Source organism: Pseudopipra pipra, chromosome 3 (genome assembly GCF_036250125.1).
Source record: "Pseudopipra pipra isolate bDixPip1 chromosome 3, bDixPip1.hap1, whole genome shotgun sequence".
NCBI classification, from domain to species: domain Eukaryota; kingdom Metazoa; phylum Chordata; class Aves; order Passeriformes; family Pipridae; genus Pseudopipra; species Pseudopipra pipra.
The window spans coordinates 97,453,296-97,478,335 of NC_087551.1; the positions used below are offsets into that span (position 1 = coordinate 97,453,296).

The 25,040-nt window shown below is 36.0% G+C and overlaps 1 protein-coding gene across 2 annotated transcripts in view; it reads left to right on the forward strand.

Moving 5' to 3' along the window:
- LOC135412059 (gamma-2-syntrophin-like) overlaps window positions 1-25,040 on the forward strand; it is a 298,003-nt gene that overhangs the window by 218,304 nt on the left and 54,659 nt on the right. The window contains exons 16-17 of one of the 2 annotated variants that reach the window (XM_064650435.1): window positions 791-901; window positions 6,800-23,165. In XM_064650435.1, the coding sequence (XP_064506505.1) occupies window positions 791-901; window positions 6,800-6,931 (243 nt within the window). In that variant the 3' untranslated portion in view covers window positions 6,932-23,165. Of the gene's footprint in view, window positions 1-790; window positions 902-6,799; window positions 23,166-25,040 lie in introns of those variants that run through there. The other variant, XM_064650434.1, reaches the window with a different exon arrangement.

Here is a 25,040-nt window from a genome sequence, read left to right on the forward strand (position 1 = left end):
CCAGATGCAAGTTATTATCTTGAGGGTTTTTGAATTATACATTTTAAGGTGATCAATAGAAAACATTCAGATAAATACAGAAAATTATCTTGGTTTCAAAAATAATTTCCCAACTTTTGTTTTAAATAGGTATCTCCATAAATATTAAAGCATATCTGTCAGTCTAGGATTTGCCAACACTAGTCAGATACCATGCATAAGCCTATAGGAGACCAAGAAGCCTAGAATTTTTATATATTTTACAAGCCACTATGTGAATTAGAACACGTCTTTGTGGTTTCCAAGACTAAATTCAATAATAATATTTTTGTGTTTCTGTAGTGTATTTGAGGATTTCAAACCACATTACACACATCAGTAAATTTAACTTTGTAGCATCTGTATAAAACAGTATTCTTTATGTTATACAGATGAGCCAGCTGGAATATGAAAGATCAAGATATGGCATGGAACTGTGTTCATAGCGAAACTGATACAAATATCTTCATAAATCTTTATGGAATTAAGCTTTTGCCATGGATCTTGATATTACATAGGCAACTGAAACATTCAACCTTCAGAGAATTTAAATCTAAATAGTTGTTTAGTCAGTGAATATCAATATTGTATCTTTTCCTTTCACATAGGATACAGAACTGTTAATTTTTATTGCTCTGCAAAGAGCCTCTTATCATGTAGTGTATTTACTGCCCTAATGCTTTATCTTAATACACAAACACTGAGCATCAATCTATATAGTTCTAGGTAAGTACATGTAACAGAGTTCTTAATCAAACTTCTTTCTCTTTAGAATGTGCTGTGGAGGTTTAAATTCTCTCAACTCAAAGGCTCTTCAGATGATGGAAAAACAAAAGTAAAGCTGCTTTTTCAGAATCTAGACACCAAACAAATTGAGACAAAGGTAAGCAATATCCCCTTTCTAAGTTTTGTAAAACATGAAATAAAATTACTGTCAAGGCATCAAAGATTTCATTTACTGCTGCACATACGTATGGTGAACATGTCACAGCTTATCAGTTTCTTCCTATTCTTTAGAAACTCCACAATAAACGGAAGTGATGTAGTACCTGTAAGTTTATTCCACTGTTTGTATAAGCCTGTTATTAAGTTGTGCTATGTTGGTATTTTAGTCTTTCAGAAAGATTCTGTGATGTTATTTCATCAACTATAATAGATATAATATCTAAAAACTGCATTTTAAAAAGATAAAGGAAAAATAAAACTATATAAATGTTAAATACATTTTTAAGCTGCTGTGTAAGTGGACTTAAATTTTTGAACACACATATGGTTACGGTTCACTAAAAATATAAAAGATTGTGTAACAGTTATTAGCTTAAAAAGGGGAATATTCTTGCAAGAGGCCAAGCAATTGCTGAAACCTATTGGTTCTTCTGTGAATTAAGAGCACTCAATGCTTTGCAGTATCTGGAACTGTGGACAAGTCCAGTCACTTCTGTAGATGAGATATTAGTAGTGCCTTTTTTTTTTTTCTCCAGCAATTATCAAATAAAAACATGAAACCTAGAATTCAGGTTCCCAACTGAATTTCAGATGTTTCTCATTCAGGACTGAAGTCATCTGGAGATTTGGCTGTAACGCCATAATCTGCACTGATTCTGCCCTGTGATCCCAAGGTTCCTACTGAATAAATAAATAAATACATAGATGATTTTTCAATCATGTGGTTTTAAAAAGAATGAGGAGAACTTTGGTTTGATATGACAGAGAAGAGGGTAAGAGTGAGGTTCAACTGAGTTTTGGTGGACAAAACCAATGAAAACAACAGTTATATAACAAAGTTATATATTACCTATCGTTCTAATGGTTAAAAAAAATTGTAAGGAGAAAATCCCTAAGCTTTCTTGTTTATCATAAAGTTACAGCAAATACATCTTTATAGATCCACATTAATAAATTATTCAGGATTTCATCAGCAAGCTTAACCTGAGTTGTCTCTTGTCTCTACTGTAAAAGATATTATATCTGTTTAAAAACTTACAATACTATAATAATAATCTATAGCAGCAGCCCATTTCCACTTCATTTCTCACAGTACTCCTTGGAGATAGAAGAAAACTGCTGTCCTCATTTTATACATGATCATCTGTTTGCAGAGAGCTTATGTATCTTGTTTCAGGTCAGAGAGAAAGATTGTATTGGTGCAAAAACTATAACATGTATCTCTGTGTATTAAATCATTAAATCCACCTGTGTGATTGACCAAAGGCTGTAATTCCATTGCTTGTAATGGAATTCTATTACTTTAATACTAAATCATTCCTCTTTCTGTTGTGGTAAACAATCTGAACTTTTAAATTTTATTTTTATTTTTTGTGCTCACCTAAATTGTTTTTAATTTTTTTACATGTATTTTACTCTTTATATTAAAAAATGTAAATTTTAGCATTTTATGAAAATTTTCTTATCTGTAAAATTATTACAAAGGTGAGTCCTTATGATAATTTTACAGCAAATTTTGTTCAGGGGACAGAGTTTTTAAAACATTTAAAAAAATTATTTTACATAGTTCCAATGAAAACAGATCGTAATTGGCAACATTTTTGTGAATATTTGTGAGGTACCTTGAAAGTATCAGATGGAAATTGATATGTAATGGTTCATACAGAATTCTAAGTATCTATGTAACTAAATGTATATATGTGTTGTAAATGTTGGCAGATCCCAGAAAAATCTCATTAAAGGCCAGAGGAAAGGATGATACTAAGTAGCTGAGGATTTATCAGGATTTCAGTGATTATACCTCTTTACCACTGCCTCTGCACAGTGCAGTGTACCCACTAGGATTCACATTAAATGAGACTGGGACACAGCTGTGCAGCCTCTCCACTTGAGATAACTGGTACATATATTCAAGAGTATGCCCACCACCCAAATGGTATGATTTCTTAGACTTCAAAGTTACAGGCTGGTTGGAAAATACCCAACACTAATACCCATAGTACAGTACAGTATCTGCCTCTGCTTATTGCACTGAAAGAGATTACATAGAGCCAGATGGTGCTATGCAGTGAAATGCAGCCAGTAATGAGAAAAAGTGTCATCAAATAATAGAAGTTTCATTTTTCCTGAGTAAATGAGCCACTATGTACAAAATGAAGCTCGATGCAGATGACTTATGTTCACTTGGCAGAAGACAGTAAAGGTTGCAAAAGAATTTTCTAGATTATGTCTAATTTTATATGCTTATAAATTCTTGGGGGGAAAAAATCTCATTTGGGAATTCTGGTTTTGTACCTTGGTTACTAGCTAGAGATGATGTTTCTCCTCCTTCCAGAAATTTTAAGCCAAGTAATTCTTTCTTTGCACTTCAGTCTTAGGTGAACAATACATTCTTCCATTTTAAAATTTTTTGTTCAAAGGAGATAATAAGGCCAAGATTCCTGTCAGTCGTTTCTCATATTCCCTACAATTTCTTCTCATAGTTTCCCAGTTCAGTACTTCTCTGAACTTACCCTGCCTCTAATACTGAGAAATTGCAAGTAATCTTAATAATAGATGCTCTTTACCTTGAATTTTAAAGAGTGCTTAAAAAAAAAAAAAAGGAAAAATTAAGATTAGTGCTTCCAAGTTCATACTGATGCTTTATCTCCCTTAGATAAAGTGTAGCTTCCTGATGATATTCCACAAGAATATTTTAATTGAACATTTCCCTTTTCTTCTCAGTCTCAAATACTTATGGAAGAAAGAAAGACAAGAAACCATTGTGTCAATAGACTATTGTGAGCCATATTGAAACCTCATCTAGACATTGATGGTCTCATAAACTTCTTGTCTGTTACACAGATAATTTAAGAGCCCTGCATATTTAACTGAGCACATTCAGCATATTTTCTTCACTGACTTCAAGCCTCAACTATTCTGTAATTTCAGAGTGGTACAGTGGTATGATGTGACGTGACTTTACAATTAGACTGCAGCAGTTTTGCAGTAAATCCTATTCTCTGAAAGGATATTTATTCCATATTTATTCCATGTAAGTCTTCTTGAGAGGTATGGCAAATAAGGAGAGGGCAAGCAAAGCTCTCACTTTACTGCAACATTAATCTCTATCATCAGTAAACCATAATGTAGCACTCAAGCCCTTCTGTATTTTTATTAACGTGTCTTTTCTTACCGAAGTCTGGATGTTTACTATTGAACATCATGAGATCTCGAAAAACATTTGCAACATAAGGTAGATAGGAGTTAAGATTCTGCTTGTGTGACAGTATTGGACAGACTGATTGCTGTTGGAAATGTATTTTAATATTTACTGGAATGAGTGAATTTAATTGGCTTCTTTTATACAAACATCTTTTCAGATGAGTTTCTTGTGCGTTAGCGAAGTCTGCATCTGCCAGTGCAACATTTAAAAGTGTTTCGGATTTAGAACTACATAGTGGCATTTGAAATCGCTCAAGCTGTAGGTGAGAATCCATCTGATTCTTCCAGACCCCTATAGAACACTGTTAAAGGACTTAAGTATAATTGAGAGAGAGAGTTGCAATTATCTGGCACTGAATGTTGGCATCATAGATCTGGTTCTTAGACTTGCAGGGTAAACGCAACGTTTTAGCTTATCCTTCTGCTGTTTGTGCAAATGACAGTCACAAAGAGGAGACCAAATAGAAGTTTGTAGCTGAAGAAGCTTTCATACCATAGATGACAATGTATCTTTGTGTGTTTATAACAAGCTGTGCAATACTAATATGTTTATTCTTCTCATCCGTGATACAGCAACCAAGCCCTGGTATACTTACTGCGATATAAAACTGAATTTAGAATTTTGGTTTCTATTTTGACTTCAATGTTATTATAATTTTAATCTGATTGGAAAAAAATATGCTCAGGAATACAGTTGTAATATTTGTAATATTTGTGCTCTTATCAACAACTAGTAAACACTGCGGGTAACCAATGTCCTTAAAGAAGTCATGAAATGCACAGGGCACAATAACACTATCTGTCAGTGTCTCCATTATTTGCCTTTTATGTGATACAGGGTCATGTTTTGTTCAAATAGTGATTCAACAGCTCTCAGAAGTAATCAATAAAATTGTGTGTATGGTAATAAGCAACAGGCCTGTCAAGTTCCTTATGATATGTGATAAATCCAGCTCTCCTACGTGGGTGGATGAAACAAGAACATATGTTTTTCTTCCTTGGCTGTGCACATACAGTGATGGTGGTCTGTGTAATGTGCTCATTTTTTATATTTTCAATACCAGCAGGAAGTTTTGCAGTCTTGTCCTCCCACTCTTTTAATCCAGTCTTTTCTGTTCTTCTCTTGATGTCTTCCTTCTAGTGCCTTTGTTGTACTTAATCCACATATTACGATACATATAGTAAACCGAAATAGCTTTGGTTATTGAAATATTAGACATGCACAGATTCTTCTAAATAACTGAAAATCTTAATTAAAGAAAAAATCAGCAGTCACAGATAAGGCAAACAAACATAAGGGTGGTATTAGATGATATAGTGCAAATAAAATGATCAGTTATTCATCTGCCTGGCTGAGTACAGAGAGAAGTGTTACTTTAAAAAAAAAATAAACTAACAGAGCAATGTAGTTGTTTGAAGAGGTGTCATTGGTGTTATTTTCTAGAAAAAGTTCACATTACATTCTAAACCTGAAGAGGCCAAATTTCCACCCTTAAAACTGTATTCAAGATAGTATCTTGCTAAGAGACATATTGTGTTCCTGTCCTCAGATCATGCAACATTTACATGTTCCCAACTCAGAAAGCCATCACTATCTTTTACTAAATCCGTACTTTCAAACTAACCCCCAGTCCTCTTCCCCTTTCCCTGTTGTAATCTACATGCAAGCTATATCCACCACCAGAACACCACTTCTCTGAGCAACCTTCACAAATACCTACGACAGACATCGAACATCCTACAAACACAAAGCACCACAGTCCTGTGGTTGTACATCCTGGCTTGTATCAGAAATAGTGTGGTCAGCAGGACTAAGGAAGTGATTGTCCCCCTGTATGCAGCACTGGTGAGGCCGCAGGTCAAATCCTGTGTTCAGTTCTGGGCCCCTCACTACAAGAAAGACACTGAGGTTCTGGAGCACATCTGGAGAAGAGCAATGAAGCTGATGAAGAGTCTGAAGCACAGGTCATATGAGGAACAACTGAGGGAGCTGGGGTTATTAGCCTGGAGAAAAGGAGTCTCAGGGAGGATCTTATTGCTCTCTACAACTACCTGAAACAAGTTACAAGTGATAGTGTGAAAGGAAACAGCCTCAAGTTGTGCCAGGGGAGGTTTAGATTGGATATTAGGAAAAATTTCTTCACTGAAAGGGTTGTCAAGCATTGGAACAGGCTGCCCAGGGAAGTGGTTGAGTCCTCAACCCTGGAGGTATTTAAAAGACATATAGATGTGGTGCTTAGAGATATGATTTGGTGGTGGACTTGGAAGTGCTGGGTTGATGGTTGGACTCAATGATCTTAAAGGTCTTTCTCAACCTAAATGATTCTATGTTGCAATATTTGAATGTTCTTGCCAGTTGACTGCATTCCTTGTTCAAGCTGAGTAAAAGGTAAACAAGGTAGCACAACGTGAAAAACTAAGTTGACATGTGACACCTGCGGTGAAGAGGGTGTGGATATACAGCTTTTATTCTTAAAAGTTTTAACTTTACATTTCCCTATAAAGATTCAAATTTCATGTTAAATCCATTGTTGTTTGCTGACTGTTCTCTTCTGTATTCATATAAAATGTTTATAAGCCTGAATATGAATTCACATTTTCTCTTCTTTTTTTTTTCTTTTACTTCTTTCAGGAACTTGAATTTCAGGATCTGACGGCAGTTTTACACTGTATTCACTCCTTTATAGCAGCAAAGGTGGCATCTGTGGATCCATTATTCATAGACAGTCAGAGTATTGCAAGAAAATATATGTACAGTAACTGATACTAGAGTATATGTTGTGACTATGGAAAATAAATTATTTTCTTAAAAAAAGTAGTTATTTCATTCACAATATTGCAACTTTGTGATTTTATAAGAAGCTTTTAGCTGTGTTATCTGTAATGTTAAGAGTTTTCACAATCTGATAAATATTTTGAATCCATGAGTTAACAAATACTAAGTCAAACTGAATCAGTTTGTCATCTTCTGCATCAATCTAAAATTCTCAATGAATATTCATTCAGTAATAGTTCTAGTGCCATTTTGATTTCTGCTCTCATGGTCATTCATACTCCCCCTTATTTGATAGAAATGTGGAGTAATACTTGAAAAGTGTGTGTCCAAAATTTGGACTCTAAGTCTCTTTTGAAAAGTGCTGCGCACACAGGCAATTTCTACAGTCTTCACTGTAGTAAAGAAGTAATTATTGAAGACAACTGCAGTAGGAATTGAACTTTTATCTTGCTTCTATATGTTTGAAAAATTATAGTTCCACAGTTGGGTTCTTTCAAGGCCTGAGAGTTTAGCTCTGGCAAAACACTAAATACTCTATTTCAGATCTAGGAAAATATTTAAGCACATGCTTGGCTCTAAGCACATTAAGTAGCCTCCGTGTATGCACAAGGTAATGTTAAGTGTGTATTTAAGTATCATGGTAGATCAACTGTGAAGAGATTTAGACTCAGCTAAGAAGCCTGCCTATAGGCACTCAGTTTTAGAAAACTTGCCATAGGGTTTCCTTATCTATGAATAAAGTTTCCATGACCCATTCATTTATTCGTTCACAGATTGCCTTGATGCTACCCTTTGATGTGATGCTCTGTATGCTTGAGAACAGCTTCTTTAATAAACTGTTTTGTTTGGAGGATGATGCTTCCAGTATAGGATGAACATAACAAAATGTAAAGATGTTTCTGGGCCACCCACCTTTTCTTTCCTACAGCTCTAACCTTGACTTATATGTAAGCAAAATGGATTTTCTCCTTGCTAAGGAAATAATATGGTTTTACTTTCAACATATTCCTAACCTTCCTTCTGAAATCATCTTCTTATATGCACAGATAATTCTTCCTGCTATCGAAAAATTATATGAAAGGAACACATTTTAATCTTAGGGCATATTCTCTGTAAATAATACCAAATATTGCAGGTTTCTGTGATAGAAGTCTCAGTTGTTCTCACATGCAGATTTGAAACAGCATCAGGCAATTACACTTTTTTTCAAAAAATAAAACAAACAAGTAGAATATCCTAGCTAGATGCAATGGATAAGGAGTGAATTCATCAAAGTCCTCCCTAAATTTTAGGCGTCTTGTAAAGCATCCTGCTAAAGTAAAAGCCTAAAGTATCCTAAGGAAAAGAAGTATGTGCCTTTAAAAGCTCCCAGGTGAGGAGTGTTATTACATAAATTCAGTGCTTAAGTTTAGTCACTTAAATTCTTCCCTTGAGGTCTTAAGCTGTCTGGGCAGACTGCAGTAGGGCCTTAGGCACGTAGTTCAAATGGGTGCTTATCTGTCCACCTAAAGCTTAGGCACAAATAAAGTGCCTAATGCAGGTGATTTGATCGTACCAGGAAGATTACTCGTTTCTAAGTGTTATCCATAGAGAAATTAATTTGAACAGTAGGCACTGTGTTGTTTAGGGTTCTGATGTTGTTTGCAAGGAGGCATAGTGGGAGTTCTAACTCCTGTTTAAACAATATTTAACAGAGGTGATAAATATTATTTTTCAATTTAAAATAAATATTTATAGTCATTGTGGTATTTTAATAGATAATCTCGTTCATATATTAAATTAAATTTAAAAGAATTCTTTCTCATACACACATTTATTCAAAATATTCCATTTTATTCTCAGCTTTCTATTTTATTTTCTGCTTGCCGTATTTACTGAGATTTTAACATTCACAAATTAAAGCATTAACATTAGAATGTATTTCTTAAATCAATTCTCAGTTATTAGCATGAACAATTATAAATGTCAGAGTGTAAGGTAAAGAATTATGGAATTTCTTCAATTTTGTTTTTCTGATATTTTGTCGTAGACAAAGTTCAACACTAATATGGTAATTACAGTAGAAAACTGTACCAACTAGTACAGAACTGATGCTACAGTCAGACCTCTAGGCTTAATGTTTTAAGAATCATGTAATTATAAACATATCTTCCAAAATACAATAAAAACTTAAAAGAAATTAATATTAGTTTATCACATAGTCTGTCAGTAATTTAGTTATTTGTTTCATGGAATTTCTAAATTCTTTTAGGCTTTTAATGAGCTATGTTTGCTACTGTTTTTGCAAGATAGTAGTTTTCTTCTTTATGTCCAAATCAATCTCAAGGAATACTAGAGAAAAATTCTTATAAATTCATCCTCTGAATTTTAGCATTGTATTTTAGAAATAATCCTCCAAACATATTTTTAATGAGGATTCTGTGTATCTTTATTTGCTCACTTGCTTTTTCTTTCTTTTCACATTGTGCAACAACCTCAAGGCAGGGACTAAAGGCCAGTCTTCTGAGCAAGCTGCCAGAGCCTGGGAAGAGCTCATGGATAGCTAGTTACTCAGCTGTTATATAGGTTGTGTAGGACTTGCATAGCACCTTGCATTTCTTTGTCAAATGCCTCATATGTGAAAATGTTGTGCTTCCAATTTGTTTGGTTGCTTATATTAATTTATCAAAATTTTTTTTTGTCAGTAAAGTGCATTATTTTGTCATTGCTTTCAGTGTGTGCATCATGTAACATGCATATATTTTTTCTGTCAAAGTTTTGAGTATTTGTGCCACTTTTCAGCTCACTAAAGACCTCAAAGTAGCAAAATAATAAGATTCACAAATGATAAATAGATCTGCTACTGTGTAGGTACCTTCCACAGTCACCTCTCAGGAATCACACTGTGGGGCAGAGAACAGTTGCTTTATGGTGACTGGGCAGCTGGAATGTCAAATATTTGATTGCTAATCAGATCACTAAAGAAATTTTAATATGCTCTGTTGTATACTGGTTATATACTAAGCTTTAGTCTTACTACCTCATTATGCATTTGTGTATAGTTTTCCTTTATTTTTTCTAGGAGGACAAAGGGATACCAGAATTGAATAAGGGGTAGGAGGAGAGAGGCATTTGCTACAGCAGCACCTTAAACAGCAGGCTACGGAAAGAAGCATACAAACATAGAGTTATAAAATTGGGCACCATCACAAATCAAGATAGTCACTTGTGATTAGAAATGAGTAAAAAGAGGGTAATCTCTGTAAATTGAAATTATGTGTTTATTTAAACTCAGAACTTGGTTAAATGGCTAAAAATAATCCATCTACAAACATGATTTTGAGCAAATGGGTAGTACTGTTGATTTATATCAGAGGAAGGCTCATCAGTGTCTTATAAATTATGGAGCAGTACAGCATGGACTTAGGCGCTGGACTTGAATCATACTGATGATTTGTTAAAATAATTTCTTGCATTTTTTGCTCTACAGTGATTAAAATCTGCAGAAAAAAATCCTGTACACAATCAAGCTAAAGTCAGCTCAGCTCTGTTCTCAGTGCATGGCTTGGTTGTGCTGCCCTGTTGAAAGCAGCAGAGCATCTAACAGGGGGGTTGTGGCCAAGCTCTGCCCAATGGCCTCAGGGATAGAAAACAGGCCCTGACAATTTTATTTATAAATTTAGATGTTGCCAGAGAGTCTCACTGACTTAATCTGACCTATATTATTTTTTTTTTGCCTGTAATCATAAAGCACAGAATTATAATATTGAGGCTGTGGCGATCCAAAGCTCAAGTTGTAGAAATCTAACTGAATTCTTCTAAGCTTAGGATCTTAGGATCTTAGGAAAAGTATTTCAAAGTGATTCCCACCCTTGAGCCAGTAGGCCTGAAGCTTAAATAATAATTTTCTGGGGGAGGAGGGCTAAGCTCTGACACACTTTGCAACCATAAATCTAAAATCCTGTCTTATATCTGAACTACATTAATTCATAACTTCAGACAAGGCATGACTTTTCCACAAAACCTTTAATGTGTAGTCTGATCTTTGTAGTGATGTAAGCAGTATTTAAAAATGCCTGAATTTCTTTTTAAGTACAGCTCCATAAATACTTCTACCAAAATACCGTCAGTGTTTTATAACACTTCCCCCCTACCTGAGTATCTCTATCACAGTGTTCAAAGTGAACTGTGTATAATGGCAATGCAATTTTTCTGCTTTTTGTTTACTGCTGTGGTTGATTTTTCATTTAATATAGTTTTCCTGTGTTCTCCAGTAAGTTTTTGAGGGCAGAGAGGGTAAATGTTAGGAAGGAAGTACTTTCCCCCATGCTCTCGTGAGTGGCAAAGCGGTGATGTCTGTCCTTCTTTCCAGTGCATGGGAAATGGGACAAAGCAGTACAAAAACAGAAGCAGGGGAGGGATGGACAGATGGACAGACTGTGCAATCTGAAAAACCTTCTTTACTTAGGTATGCAAGCTAAAAGTACCTATCACTCTTGCAAATCCATCTTTCAGTGTAGTTCTCTTACTTTGAATTGCTATTCATTGAGTTATAGATGAAAAGACTGTAAAGAAAAAATGTAAGATATATCACGTATTTTGTTGCTTAACCTATGCTTCAAAAATGTTTGGGTACTTTTGTGTTGAAACACGTCGAGAAGCAACTATCTTATGTGAACTAAAAGACCTTGTAGTAAATTTGTTAAGAAGTACAAAAGGGATTTGTGTGGCATGCAAGATGAAATTGAAGATGTATTTTAATCTAGTTCAACCAGAAAAATTGTCAAGTAATAGATTTTCATAGTTATCTAATTTCATGGACATGAGCCAAAATCCACTGCTGTTTTAAGTCCCAATGACTTTTACAGGACTTAACCTGAAAAAATATGTACTATTTTAAATAATACACAGAGGAATAAAAATGCTTTTCTTTTCTAATAGTCCCTCAGTGCACAGCTGCCTACATTGTCAGTTAAAGGTTCATTCCTACTGAAAAAACTGCTGACTTTTCAGTAAGGAATCAAACTCAGAACTGTTTGGGCTGAAGGCTGTAATCTTTTATTTGGAATGGCTGCCATTATACCCTGTACAAGTTGCAGTTATGCAGGTATTCCGACCTCTAGTTTAAATCACAGACTCTTTTTTTCAGTGCAAAAAGATGATTTATTGTGCAAGTCTACACATCAGAGCTGTGAGTGGCAGAAGCATCTCAGCTGCATAGATCTCTACGACTGTGAGTCAACCAAGCAGAGAAAGGAAGTTAAATGTAAGAAAAACTTTATTTTTCTTTCCTAATTACAAATTATTCTTGGAACATTATTTCTCTTCTATTTCTAGGCTAAGTAGCTGTAAAGTTTTTAAATGTTTCTAAATTCTCAGCTATGATGGAAATCTCATAATCAATGCTTATTAATGAGTTAAGGTAGAAATGAGTTGTCTGGCCTGTGTTAATCATCTAGTCTCCACTCTGTATTGGTGAAAAGAGATCAGCAGTTTCAGGGAGTGTTTTATTCCTACAATAGATGCCTAAAACTAGTGGATTGAATCACATTCTGAGAAGGCATCTTTCTCCATTGACAAGCCTAAATTTTCCTATACTACCACATAGGTTTTTTTGACAGCTCAATTTTCTATAGATAGCATTAATGTCAGATTTACACACCAATACAATAAAAAGTAGCAATCACGACCAGTGTTACAGGATTATGAGAATAAAATAAAACAATCCTGAAGTGAATGGAGTTTAAATCAGAAGTTTGTCATCTCCTTTAACAGGCAGAGGGGAGGAAAGAAAAAGCCTTAGCCTGTTTTTCCCAGCTAGCAGTTACTACCTAGTGCTTAGTAGAAAATATTTATCAAATGAGGCAGTAGAAATTGTACTAATTCATGGATGAGTTCTATGTCCCAGGGGATGCACTGACTCTTGGAACATTGAGCTACTCTTAAAAAAAAATATTAGAGACATTCTACTGTGTCTTTAAGCACTTCGTTCAATTAACATTCAGAACTGAGCTAAATTACTGCCCTACAACATCCATAAGTAGAGTACATAATTAGCTCACTGTTTTCTTTTTCCACGGATGACAGAAAAGTATTCCCTGGCTGCGTGAATATGAATATTTAATTGGTTTTAGAGATAAAACTTTCCCTGTGCTTTAAAGTAGAAATCTCTTACAGAACCAGTGTGTTTAGTCAGATTGTTTTATTGTTGGATAAAGCTGGAGAAAAACCCCGTTTTTTAAATGTTTCACACTAAGACTTGGAGAAGTGGTATGATTTGCATTTGTACTCTAACTATATGTAATACTATGAAGAATTTTTGGAGTAAAGGTAGCAGTTTTGCCTGCCACTCAGAGCACAGTGGCTTCCACAAAAGCTCCAGCACTTACTAGCACATATCGCATCATATTGGTACTTTCACAGAACTCAAATGGGGAAATATATGCAATCAAAGAGAAGTAGGGAACAGTAACCATCCAAACACAACTGCAAGGTTGAATGTCAAATACATTTCTGGGCTTCAGTTCTTTGTACCAGTCAATTATGTTTTTATCAGCATTTTTAGTATTATTAGAGATTTATTTCTCCCCATCACCAGGATATTCATAGCAGGATGAAAGAAAAAGTAATTAGAATCATAACCAAACTTATATTTATTTTGCCCTTTGCCTTCTTTTGGATCAAGGCACTGAGGAGTTTCAGTTAACTCGCTCCATACAGTAGGTGAGAATGCTGTTGTGACATCACCAGATTCTGAGTTCCCAGGCACTTACACAGAGTCCCAAGTCTTCCTTTTTTTCCCAGTCCTGCTAATAATCTCCTTTAGTTTGCTTGTTGATTTCCTCTGCACTTTATTTTTTTAGAGTTTTACTAAGATATCAAAATACTCTTAACATTCTTTTATTTTGTTACAATACTTGTCACCCTAATTCTATAAAGCCAAGAGCTTCTAATGCCTTTTGTTGCCACATTAACTATTTCCACTGTGTCAGTATTTTTTCATTTTATTTTAATCGCTAATAAGTTTCTCATGTTTTATATCCTGTGGAGAAAGATCTTCAATTGCAATCAGGAAATTAATTACCCCAAAAAACACAGTTTCTGAATGCTCATATGAAAAGGTTGTAAACAAGGTTTCTCTGCTTTAATCAATAAGATCTTGTACAAGATTTTCCTCTTGGAAAACTTGCACCATACTTCAGTCTTGTCTGGTATGTCCTAGTAGACCCAACAGTGCAGTATATCTTTTGCCATGCTAATTAGTATACATCCCTCAACAATAAATGCCTTCTCATTGGTAGTAAATCCATTTATATGCCATGCTCACTTATGATGTTACTTTATCTATCTTAGAAACATAGAGGTTTCTGGGTTTTTTTTCTTTATCTAAATAGCTTTACCATTCATCAAGTGGTTCTTTGCACCCAGAATTGCTTAGCTCCCCTGTCAGCAGAGAAAATGTTCTCCTAGTTGGACAACTAATATTTTGTTTCATAACAATACAGGCACATAGGCAAGGTATAGGTGTAATTTTTTTAAAAATTATTTTCAATATACTTTTTAATAAGCACAATATATTCTCTACCATCCACAGCTACACTACTTTCCCAACAGTTTGTAAGTGCCTGTATGTTAACCTGTGTATAACAGTGGATCCCATTTTTGTACAATGCTTGCTAATCGATTGCTTCAATTTTGTTGGTGCATCTTAATCTACAATATACACTACCCTTAGATTTATCATACCACTTTCATTTTTTCAAGGTCATTTTTCTGAAAGATTATATGTTGTGTTTGTCATAGCTCTTTCAAAAAAATCAATCAAACTTCATTCTTTTACAATTAAATTCTCATCTCTTGGTCTGAAAAAATTCAATTGCCTGAAAAATCTCTGTAGTTGTTCTCAAACAATTTGATTAATTGATGTTATTTTTTTCCTCCCTTTTTTTCCTTTTTTTTTTGACTAAAAATGAGAAGAAAGTTAAGATCTAAAATTTTTAGTTCTATGCTCCATCCTACTCTTCTTTTTCTCACATTCCTTTTTAATTTTAACATTCAAAGTACACCAAGAATTATGTCTCTATGGCATGAAAATGTGCCCTCCAAACTCAAAAGTTAAGAGTTGAAACTGTATGAAATAACTCCAAAGGTATGTACCTAGGGCAGGTCAGTATTCATTATTCAACACCAGAGTTTGGAAATTGCCGGAACTGTGTGCAGATCTACTTTAATTATTTGAACTCCTAATCAAATTGAAAATGAGGAAATGAGCATTTCATTAAACATTGCAAAAACTAGGAACATTTCTATAGCATAAGGAAGAGGGAATATCTTGGTATCAAGAATGTGAAGGGTTTTTGTATTAAGATGTGTTCCAAACCATGTGGACATAAGAACTACCAATTTGTGTCAGGCTGTTTTGCAACACTTAGAAAAGTGAGGGACCAGTATCAAATACATAGGAAGGAATTTCTCAGATTGATTCAACTCTTCAAAAAAATTTTTGTGTAGACAGCTCTCTTGTCTCCATCATATCAGACTTCTAAAAGCTGAACTCTGGCACCTGACAATACAACCCAGCACCATTCACTGTGTGCTACTTGCAGTGTGTTTGCAGACTGCCTGTAGGATTTTCTATCAGAGAACTGCTTCCAGCTAAGGAACAGGCAGATGATGTATTTTAAACACCTACAGAAAGGACATGTAGCTATTAACCAGGGTAAGGTAGAATCATAAAATCATAGAATCATCAAGGCTGGGAGAAGTCTTTAAGATCATCCAGTCCAACCATCTACCCAGCACTACCACTGTAACCCTAAAACCACTAAACCACATCACCCAGTGCCAGATCCAGATGCCTTTTTAACACCTCCAGAGATGGTGACTCAGCCTCCTCTCTGGGCAACCTATTCCAATACCTGACAACTCTAATAGTGAAATTTTTTTTTCTAATATCTACTCTGAATCCTTCCCATCTCAGCTTAAAGCCTTTTTCTCTTGTCCTCTCACTGCAGACACACCTCACTTACAACCTCCTTTGAAGTAGTTGTAGAGAGCAATGAGGTCCTCTCTGAGTCTCCTTACTCAAGACTAAACAAACCCAGCTCCCTCAGCCATCCCTCATAAGACATGTTTCTAGATCCTTCACCAGCCTCGTTGCCCTCCTCTGGACATCCTTCAGCATCTCATTGTCCTTTTTAAAGTGAGGGGCCCAAAACTGAGCACAGTACTCAAGGTGTGGCCTCATCAGTGCTGAGTACAGGGGGACAATCACTTCCTTAGTCCTGCTGGCCACACTATTCTTGATATAGGCCAAGATGCCGTTGTCCTTCTTGGCCATCTGGCCACACTGCTGGCTTATATTGAGCTGGCTGTCAACCAGCACTTCCAAGTCCCTTTCTGCTAAACAGCTCTCAAGACACTGCTCCCCAGCCTGTAGGGCTGCATACAGTTGTTGTGACCCAAGTGCAGGACCCGCCACTTGGCCTGTTTGAAGCTCATGCAGTTGTCCTCGGCCCAATGATTGAGTCTTCCAGGTTTCTCTGTAGAGACTTCCTGCCCTCCAGAAGATCAACATTCCCACCCAACTTAGTGGTGTCTGCAAATTTACTGAGAGTTCACTCAACCCCCATGTCCAGATTATCAACAAAGATGTTAAACAGGACCAGCCCCAAAACTGAGCTCTGGAGAACACTGCTAGCAACCAGCTGCCAACTGGATTTAGCTCCATTCACCACAGCTCTCTGGGCTCAGCCATCCAGGCAGTTTTTTCCTATTGGAGAGTCCACCCATCCAAGCTGTGTGCTGACAGTTTTTCTAGGAGGATGCTGTTGCAGATGATGCCAAATACTTTACTGAAGCCTAGATAGACTATATCCACATCCTTTCCCTCCTATACTAGGTAGGTCACTTTGTCATAGGAGAAGAGCAGGTTGGTCAAGCAAGACCTTCCTTAGGTATGGATAAAACTGTAATTCCTCTGCGAACTCTAGTTAGTGAGAATCTAGACAATGGACTGTCAGTGACAGTCCAAGCTGTTAAATGTCTTTAGAGGTTCCTTCACAGGCAGCTTGAGAAACGGAGTTCCATGACCAGCTTCCCTCTTGCTGTGAACAGATCCTGCCATGGGAAATAGATCTAGCTGTTCTAGTGTTACGTGTGATTATTTAAATTCCTCCAAAGGAACCTAATAATTAAATTGCTAAGTGTACAACCATCTACTAACTATAGGCACTCACTTTGAGTTCCTAGACCTTCACAGTTGTTTACCGATAGTTAATAACTGCAGCCAGCTGGGAATATGTTGTGCTGGTTTAAAGGTAAACCAGCAGGGGGAATGAACTCAACTCAAAAGAGAGACCACAAGTCAGAATAACAATTTAATAAAACAACACAAGTATGATTATACAGACAAACAACCGGCTTCAATCCACAAAAACCCAAATGTACAACCCAGCACCCTGGGGCATGAACAAAGCGGTGTTCCCTGGGGCCCCCCTGAGTCCAAAGTAAAGGGAGAGTGGAAAAACCTGCTGGTGGGAGAGCTGTTGCAGTCTGGTCAAAATGGTGATTGCAGTCCAGTCGAGGGTGGTGGTCTCAGTCTGGTTGAGAGCAGTGAGCTGCAGTCCTCCTCTGGATCCCACGAGTGGTAAAAAGGTTCCAAAACTCCAAGTTTAAATATTCTCCAGTTCAGGTAGGAATGCTCAGTCCTTCCCTCAGAGCAGGGAATTCCATAAAAGGGTATGAGGATGCTCAGTCCTTCCCTCAGAGCGGGGAATTCCATAAAAGAGTATGAGGACAGAAACATCTACAGGCCTCTACTGCTAACAATTTCTGGGAAATGGCATGGAAGGCTATAGAATACACAGTTTTGGGTTACACCCATACCATGATGAACTGGTCTCAGCTGGCCTAACTAGGACATATGTGTATAGATGATTGCTGTGCCTCAGTTGATGAGTGGAAGTCATCATTAAGCTGTAATAGCTTGATTACCTATGATTGCTTATCTGAGAATCTATCCTTTGACTTTTCAGGTCAAATAGATTAGCCTCACTAGAAGTGTGCTTCAGTGGTGGGTTTGAAATGAAATTAAAAGTATAGGAGATTTTCTGCAAAATATTCTTAGTCTGATGAGAGCATCATAATTGCATTATGAGTAGAAGAAAATAAACACACTTGATGAACTTGAAAAGTCTATTAAAAAGTCTATTAAAAGCCATCTTTATGTTTCTAAATTCTAATAATTTCTAGTCATATCAAACTAAGCCATTTATTTTGTATTCATGGCAACATAGCTATGCAGGGTAGGAAAGGCATCCTTTAAATCATAGTACAATCACATTTTCAAATGTGAGAGGTCATTCAGAGGATCTGCCTGTTCAGCTGCATCATTGCTTAATGTTTCTCCTTTTAAATTCATGCCTGAGTCTTTAGAGGCTTTATCCAGAGCCACCTCCACTTACTCCTGGAAGCTCTGCGTCCTGCACATTCCCTATGCTGCTACATCGGAAAGCAAAGTTCCACCATTTCTTACATGCATTTTATCTCAGATTTTTGAGAGTGAGGAACAGTTTTATATTTAGACCCAGAAAAAAAGTGCTTTTCTTCCTTGAGTCAAAATTGAAACAAAATGGGACAAATATTCTTTTCCAACCAAAATTATTTCTGTCGTTCTATGAAAAGCTGTCCTTAAGTGTAAAAAAGACCCATTTTCATTTAGCACAGTTTTTTAGTCTTTTCTACCTTCCCTTAAGCCTCCATGGGTTAGTCAAATGGCATTACAAGCAGATTAAAGGTCCTAGCAAGGGAAGTGTGGCCTCAGCCTGTCTTCTACACACACAGGGTGAAACGAAAGTGTGATTCCCAACTATTACAAGTAAAAGGAGGATGAATCTTGATAGGGAAACATCTATTAATTTGAATTTTTTTCTTGTACTTTTTTTTGTTGTCTATACTTAACTTTGGTTGTTGCCTTTTTTTCCTGGTTGAACTGATTTGCCTCCACAAACAAAAGGTTTTCTGATACCCTAACATGAATTATAAGCTGAATTTGGAAGAGTACTTACTGGGATGAATTGAAAAAGTAGATTTCTGTGCATCCCAGCACAGCTGTTGTACATCTGGCAATTCGTCCCAACCAACAATCAATCTGCCCAAGTCCAGACAGCAGAGACTTGAGTCTCCAGGATCCAGCACTTGGGGAATCCCCAACCTGTCAGTTTTCCTGCCACCACGCTTCATTTCAGAAAATAGGCCCTGGTTTATAAAGATGTTTCCAAGTTCTTCTATTTTAATAACAGCAGAGCTTAAGGGGTGATCACTCTTTTCATTAAAAATTCCCATTCTGCAGATTAGGACAAAAACCAATTCACTGTCAGCAAGTACTGAAAATGAGAGGTATCTGAATCTCCTCTTTGTGTTCTCTGATTGTCTTGGTTCCGTATTACTCTGTGATTTTAGCTGTGCTTCCTCAGCTTGTTAATCACCATGATTATCACAGCACCCACCACTTTTTTCCTCCACTTTGAAAATGGTGCCTGCTCACGCTGAAGACTTAAGAGTTGGGTTAATTCACTGCCTAGAACTTGTGCAGTTGTCTCTTGTTCACCTTGTACAGGCAACAGTGAGCTAATTTAAAGTATATAATAAGAGACAAATCTACTCGAGTGACTTGTCATTTAGTTTCAAACATTTAATATTTGCATAATTTTTTTTTTGGTGAGAAAACAATGGTTGCAGTACAATATCTGATTACAGTCAGAAAGACAAAAGATGTAAAAACCATCTTGTAAATGAGATAATTGCGTTCAGAAGGCACTTGTCTGGAACACAAAGCTCTGCAAAACCACATATAAGTACTTCTAACCACCTTTTATACATGGCCAACTTATTGCTGTTGAATCATTTTCTTTATGCCATAGCTGTGTGCAGTGTTTGAAATAAAGGACAGGACTGCATAGTCTACTGTATAAACAGAGCACTGATACTTAGAAGTAATTTTAAATATTAATTCAGTGGTGGGAAAAAATATATTTAAACTGTAAAAGTGCTCTCTCAAATGAAAAACTTGGGACGTGAACAGAAAAAAAAAAACAACAACACATGAATGAGTTCCACTGGAACAGCACGGAACCAGATGCTTGGGAATACACTGAGTCCTGAGAAACTGTTATGCAGTCTAGAGTAGGCAGTATACACAGTTACAAATTGGAAGAGTAGGAAAAGAGAATTATTCAACAATTCCTTGCACAGCATGAGCACAAATACTGCTCAATTGTTATGGAACAGTGGTCCTAAGTAGTCCAAGTGAGGTCTTGGCTTTTAGGTTTTTTTTTTTCCTTTTTGTGCTAGTGAGTGATTTTGCAAATGCAAGTACTTTCTGCATGTCTTTTTGAAGCATATATGTGTATAACTCACTGCCCTGTTCCCAAGATTATGATTTTAGTCATTCCTTTTGGGGAACAATATAAACATTCAGAGAAGAAATTCGATTCTCCAAGAGGTCACTGCTGGTCACTGAAAATTTTCTCAGCTCATTCCTTTGTGTTTGCTGTTCCCACAGCAGGTGCCTGTTCACTAGACATATTTCTACCATTAACTGCATTTTTTCACCTATACCAGCATCCTTGGATTGTTGTGTTTTTATCATATCTTGTTTAGTGCCTCTGTTAATCAATTTAATCAAAATTTCTTATTTCCAAACCACATATTTTGGAGTTCTTAAATCTCTCAAAGACAGATGGAGATAGGAACTCCATTTGGAGTTTGGAACTTTCACCTCGTTTGGAACTTTCTGATAGCTTACTATATTGACAATACAAAATGTCAGTTATTTCAAAATTTTACATTGCCATAACACTATGAGGTGTATATAAGTGATTTATTATTTATGCTTATTGCATTATCTTTATTCCAGCACAGGAGAAAAAAATAATTTAGTATTTGTTATAAGCCATGATTATTTTTAAAAAGTTAATAACAATTTATGATGTTAGATGCTCAGATCTGTATTTCCCTTTATATCCCCTGGAAAATAAATTAAAAAAAAAAAAAAAAAAGAAGAAGAAAAAAAAAGAATTGTTATGGAATAAGATGGGGGGGTAATTTTAATTCAAGTATTTCAGCATATTCTGTAGTATATTAGTTAAGTACTAGTCCTGTTTCAATAGAAGCATGATTAATGGCTTAGGTTGGTAAAGATAACATTCCCTAAATCACTTATGATTTGGAATTAAAGTTCTCAGAATGTTCTCAGGTTTCACTTAGCTGTAGAAAAATGGAGGCAAAACATTATTATTTGTGAAAGTGGTAAGTGAAAAGAAGGGAAAGCTACTTGACTTCTTATTTGAGAAAACTAGTTGTTATGTGTCCTTGAAATTTCTATTAATAGCATTCCCACTTTTATATGAATATTTCCAGGAATTTCTACCTTGAATACCACAGTCTGTCCATTGTGGGTAACAAGCACCATTAGTTACTGAGCCATTCACTAAATATGTGAGAATTTCCATCCCAAAATTATCAGTTTGAAATACCCAGCCATTGCTTCTCCTCTCGTCCATCATGCAATCTTGTTTGCAAAGTAAAAGGCAATTGCCACTTCTTGGTGAAAACTTACAAGAATATATTATGGAGGTGAAGTGTGGTGATTTTTAATGAAATTAGTGCTTTTCTCCAGTGTAAGTATATCACTGACAGTGATGTCTAGAGCTGGTTCATGTTGTGATCAGTAACCCACAATGTGGTATAAGGCTGACTCCTGTGTTCTGTTGTTCATTGAAAAAAAAAGTGTAGAATTCAGATATTCTTTTTAGTGAATTTTTATTTTCACCCAAAGTAGAAAAAGATACATGGATACTTTATAGGAAATCTTTTAAGCCACTTTCAGTCATGCCTTTGAAAGTCAATTGGCATTGTCAGAATTCCCTAAGAACTCAGGGCTCTAGGTTTAAATCATCACTGGTGACATTAATACTCAGGTTTTCACCTCTAATTGCGATTTGTTCTTATTTATACCCTGGAAATCTTTATTGAAAGGGAAAGATTATCTTCCATAATTCACATAAGTTTTGAAAAATCAAGAATATTGAAATATCTGGCACAGGAAAAAAAATCAAAGTTATCTACAGCAAGTAATTAGCACAAGATTTTCAGTTTTAAAACTTTAAACAACACAAACTCAGAATTTCTTTTTTAAGAAGAAAAACATTTGGATTAGTATACTCTATTACAGCCAATAACTATATCTTATTAAATGTTTCCTGGCAATTCACTACCTCTGTTCTAAAAATGCATTAGTTCAGCAGTTCATAATACAGCCAAATGTAAATAGGTATCAAAATTCAATACAGACACATAGAGAATGTCTGAATGTTGTTCATCTTGGTCATGAGGCAATTAGATGTTTGTTGAGGTTCTTTGGGGTTTTTGCAAATTGCAAGTTTCCTTCTGTTTTGGAGAAAGGTTGTACTGAGGGCCAAAATATCATGCACCAAAATGAGGCCATGTATATGATCATCTTAGGATAGGCAACTACTTACAGGTAATACTGTAATAAGCAAACAAAATAAAATGAACAACATTTTTTCATACTCATAGTGTTGCACATCTAAATGGTATTTACTATATATTTTATTATACATTTTATGTATTTCAGTTGGCAAATTAAAACAGACATCTGAAATAGAGAGGGTTTTTTGTGTGTAGCTTTGCTTTTTTTTTTTAATTGGAAATGCCGCCTTGCAACGTGTGTGATTGTAGATTTGCATATTGTAAAATTACTCTAATTTTATCTGCTGAGTTCAGAAAGTCAGAAAGGGATTAAATAAATGGTAAAAAATAAACTAGGGAGTAATATAAAGGCAGAGGGTATGTATTTTGCACTTTTAAATAACCTTTTATAACAAGAATCTATTATCGTACAGTATACTGTAGTTCCACTTTCTAGTGATACTCTTGCTATTGTCACAGTAGTGTCTTTAAATCTGGATATGAATAGTTTGTATATGTACACACTTCAAAAGTGATTTCTATAATGGAATATGTGCTCTCTGTCACTGTTATTAGCATCCAACTCGAAAAATATTCACCAATTATTTTTTTTATAAATTATGAATGTACAGTGTAAATTAACAAATCAGATATTGTAGCAATGAAGAAATGCACTTTAAAAATCTAAAAGTGTACATCTAAAAAAGTGTTATTTTGTATAGATGTTTTTGAATAAATGATTTATTGCTCAGTGGTGTTTTTTCTCATTTATGAAATAAATATAAGGTATTTGATAGCAGCTAGTTGAGCTTTATATTTTATCATCAATTATTTTGTTGGGTTTCTTTATAAAATCAAAGTTTCAATTAGAACAGTAACGGACTTAGTCACATTTTCCCTTTCATTCAGTAAATCATTTTTGGCTTGGTCTAATTGCTGTGAGGAAGCCAAGGTGTGATCCATGATCAGCCCACAGTCCTTTTCAGGATCAACCAGTGAGAGCACCTTCAGTCATTGAGACCAATTTTGGCCATGGAAAACAAGATATGGACAGAGGGATGCAAAACAAGTTTTTCAGTCTTAGACAGGACAAGACAGAGGCAGGGTCTAGCCTTTGTCTATAATCTGGAGTAAGGAATTGGATGCACTTGCATTTTCCATGGTTTAAATGCAGCCAGTTGAAATATACTGAAAGGTATAATGACCTTGTATAAGTTTGTTTCAGTGAGAGGTCAGTGTTGAAATCCTGAACTGAAAGGTACTAAACAGCAAAATGTCTGCAGTCTTCAAAACTGGACATAATTCAGATTTGTAATCTAAGAATTATTCTAGACTTGTTCCTTACTTTGCTAATAGAGGAAAAATGTGGCACATTAGGACCAAGTCAACCCTACTGGGCAGATGTTTGGAAGAAGTGAATTCAGAAAAGTTTTAAAAACAGGGGTTTTTTTCTTTTTTTTTTTATAGTCTTCTAGTGTATCTAGCCTCTAAGAAGAAAACACATTTACTACCACATAAATGATATTTATATTGTTAATCCACTGGTAGGACTGTTAATTGTAGAAAGAATGTTTTCCTAGAGGAAATAAGAGTATTTAAAGAAGAAGAGTATATTCTGAAGGAAAAATATAAATCCTGAATTTAAACCTAAAAGAAAAACAGAATGTGCTTGTAAGGAGCTGAGCTTGCTATCCTAGGTAATGCCAATATGGTACCATCAAAGACAACTTATAAGTAGTTAACACATTTCAGTCACCCCTCGTCTTAGCCTTTGAATCGAGAGGTATCTTAGTATCACAAGAGTGTATCCAAAATGAGACTTAGACAGCTAAACTGAAAGCATAGACTGAAAAAGCAAACACAGAAAAAGTCTTCTGTCTGTCAGCAAATCTGAAGGCTGTAAATCTTTACACATCCTTAATACCCCAAATATCCTCAAAACACACGTGTACTGATATACTCTCCATGTAGGCAGAGGTCAGCTGGGAGGCAGGCTGCTTGGTTCACAGAAAAGCTTGATGCTATAGTGCATTTTTAGAGTGCAGTCAGTCTCCTCACAAGGTGACATGGCAGCTACAATTTCTATTAAAATATGTACTTCCAGCTGGGGAAAGGTAGAGTTGCATCATTATTTAACTGCCTGATAATTACAGCAAGATCTACAGCAGGTAATTAGCACTGGGCCCGAGGGGGAAATATGTTCCTGCATTGTGGGTGTCAGTCTGGCATTTTAAGTCCAGCAGTCCCTGTAGAGGTCTAGTTCAGTGTCCAGCCTGTGAGCAGCAGCAGGGCAGGCAGGACAGGGGGGCAGGGCAGGCAGTCTCTAAGCATCTACTCTAAGCATCTACTCCTCTTTGCATGTGCCCGAGCCCTTGGGTGCAATGTCGTAGCTGCCTCCATCCTCTAAAGAGGCAGCTGTGAGTGGCAGCACTTTTTGTCCTCTTGCTGAGGTTGTGCCACTATGGAGGGGAGGAGGCTGGAGATGGAGAGAAGCACAGATGAAGGTGCAATCTTTGGTAACCCAGCAGGCAGGGAAATCATCTGGGGAAGTGTAATCCTGAGCTCTGGTCCCCTTTCCAAAGAGAAGTATGCAGAGATGTGAGGAAGGTCTCATTTATGTGCAGCT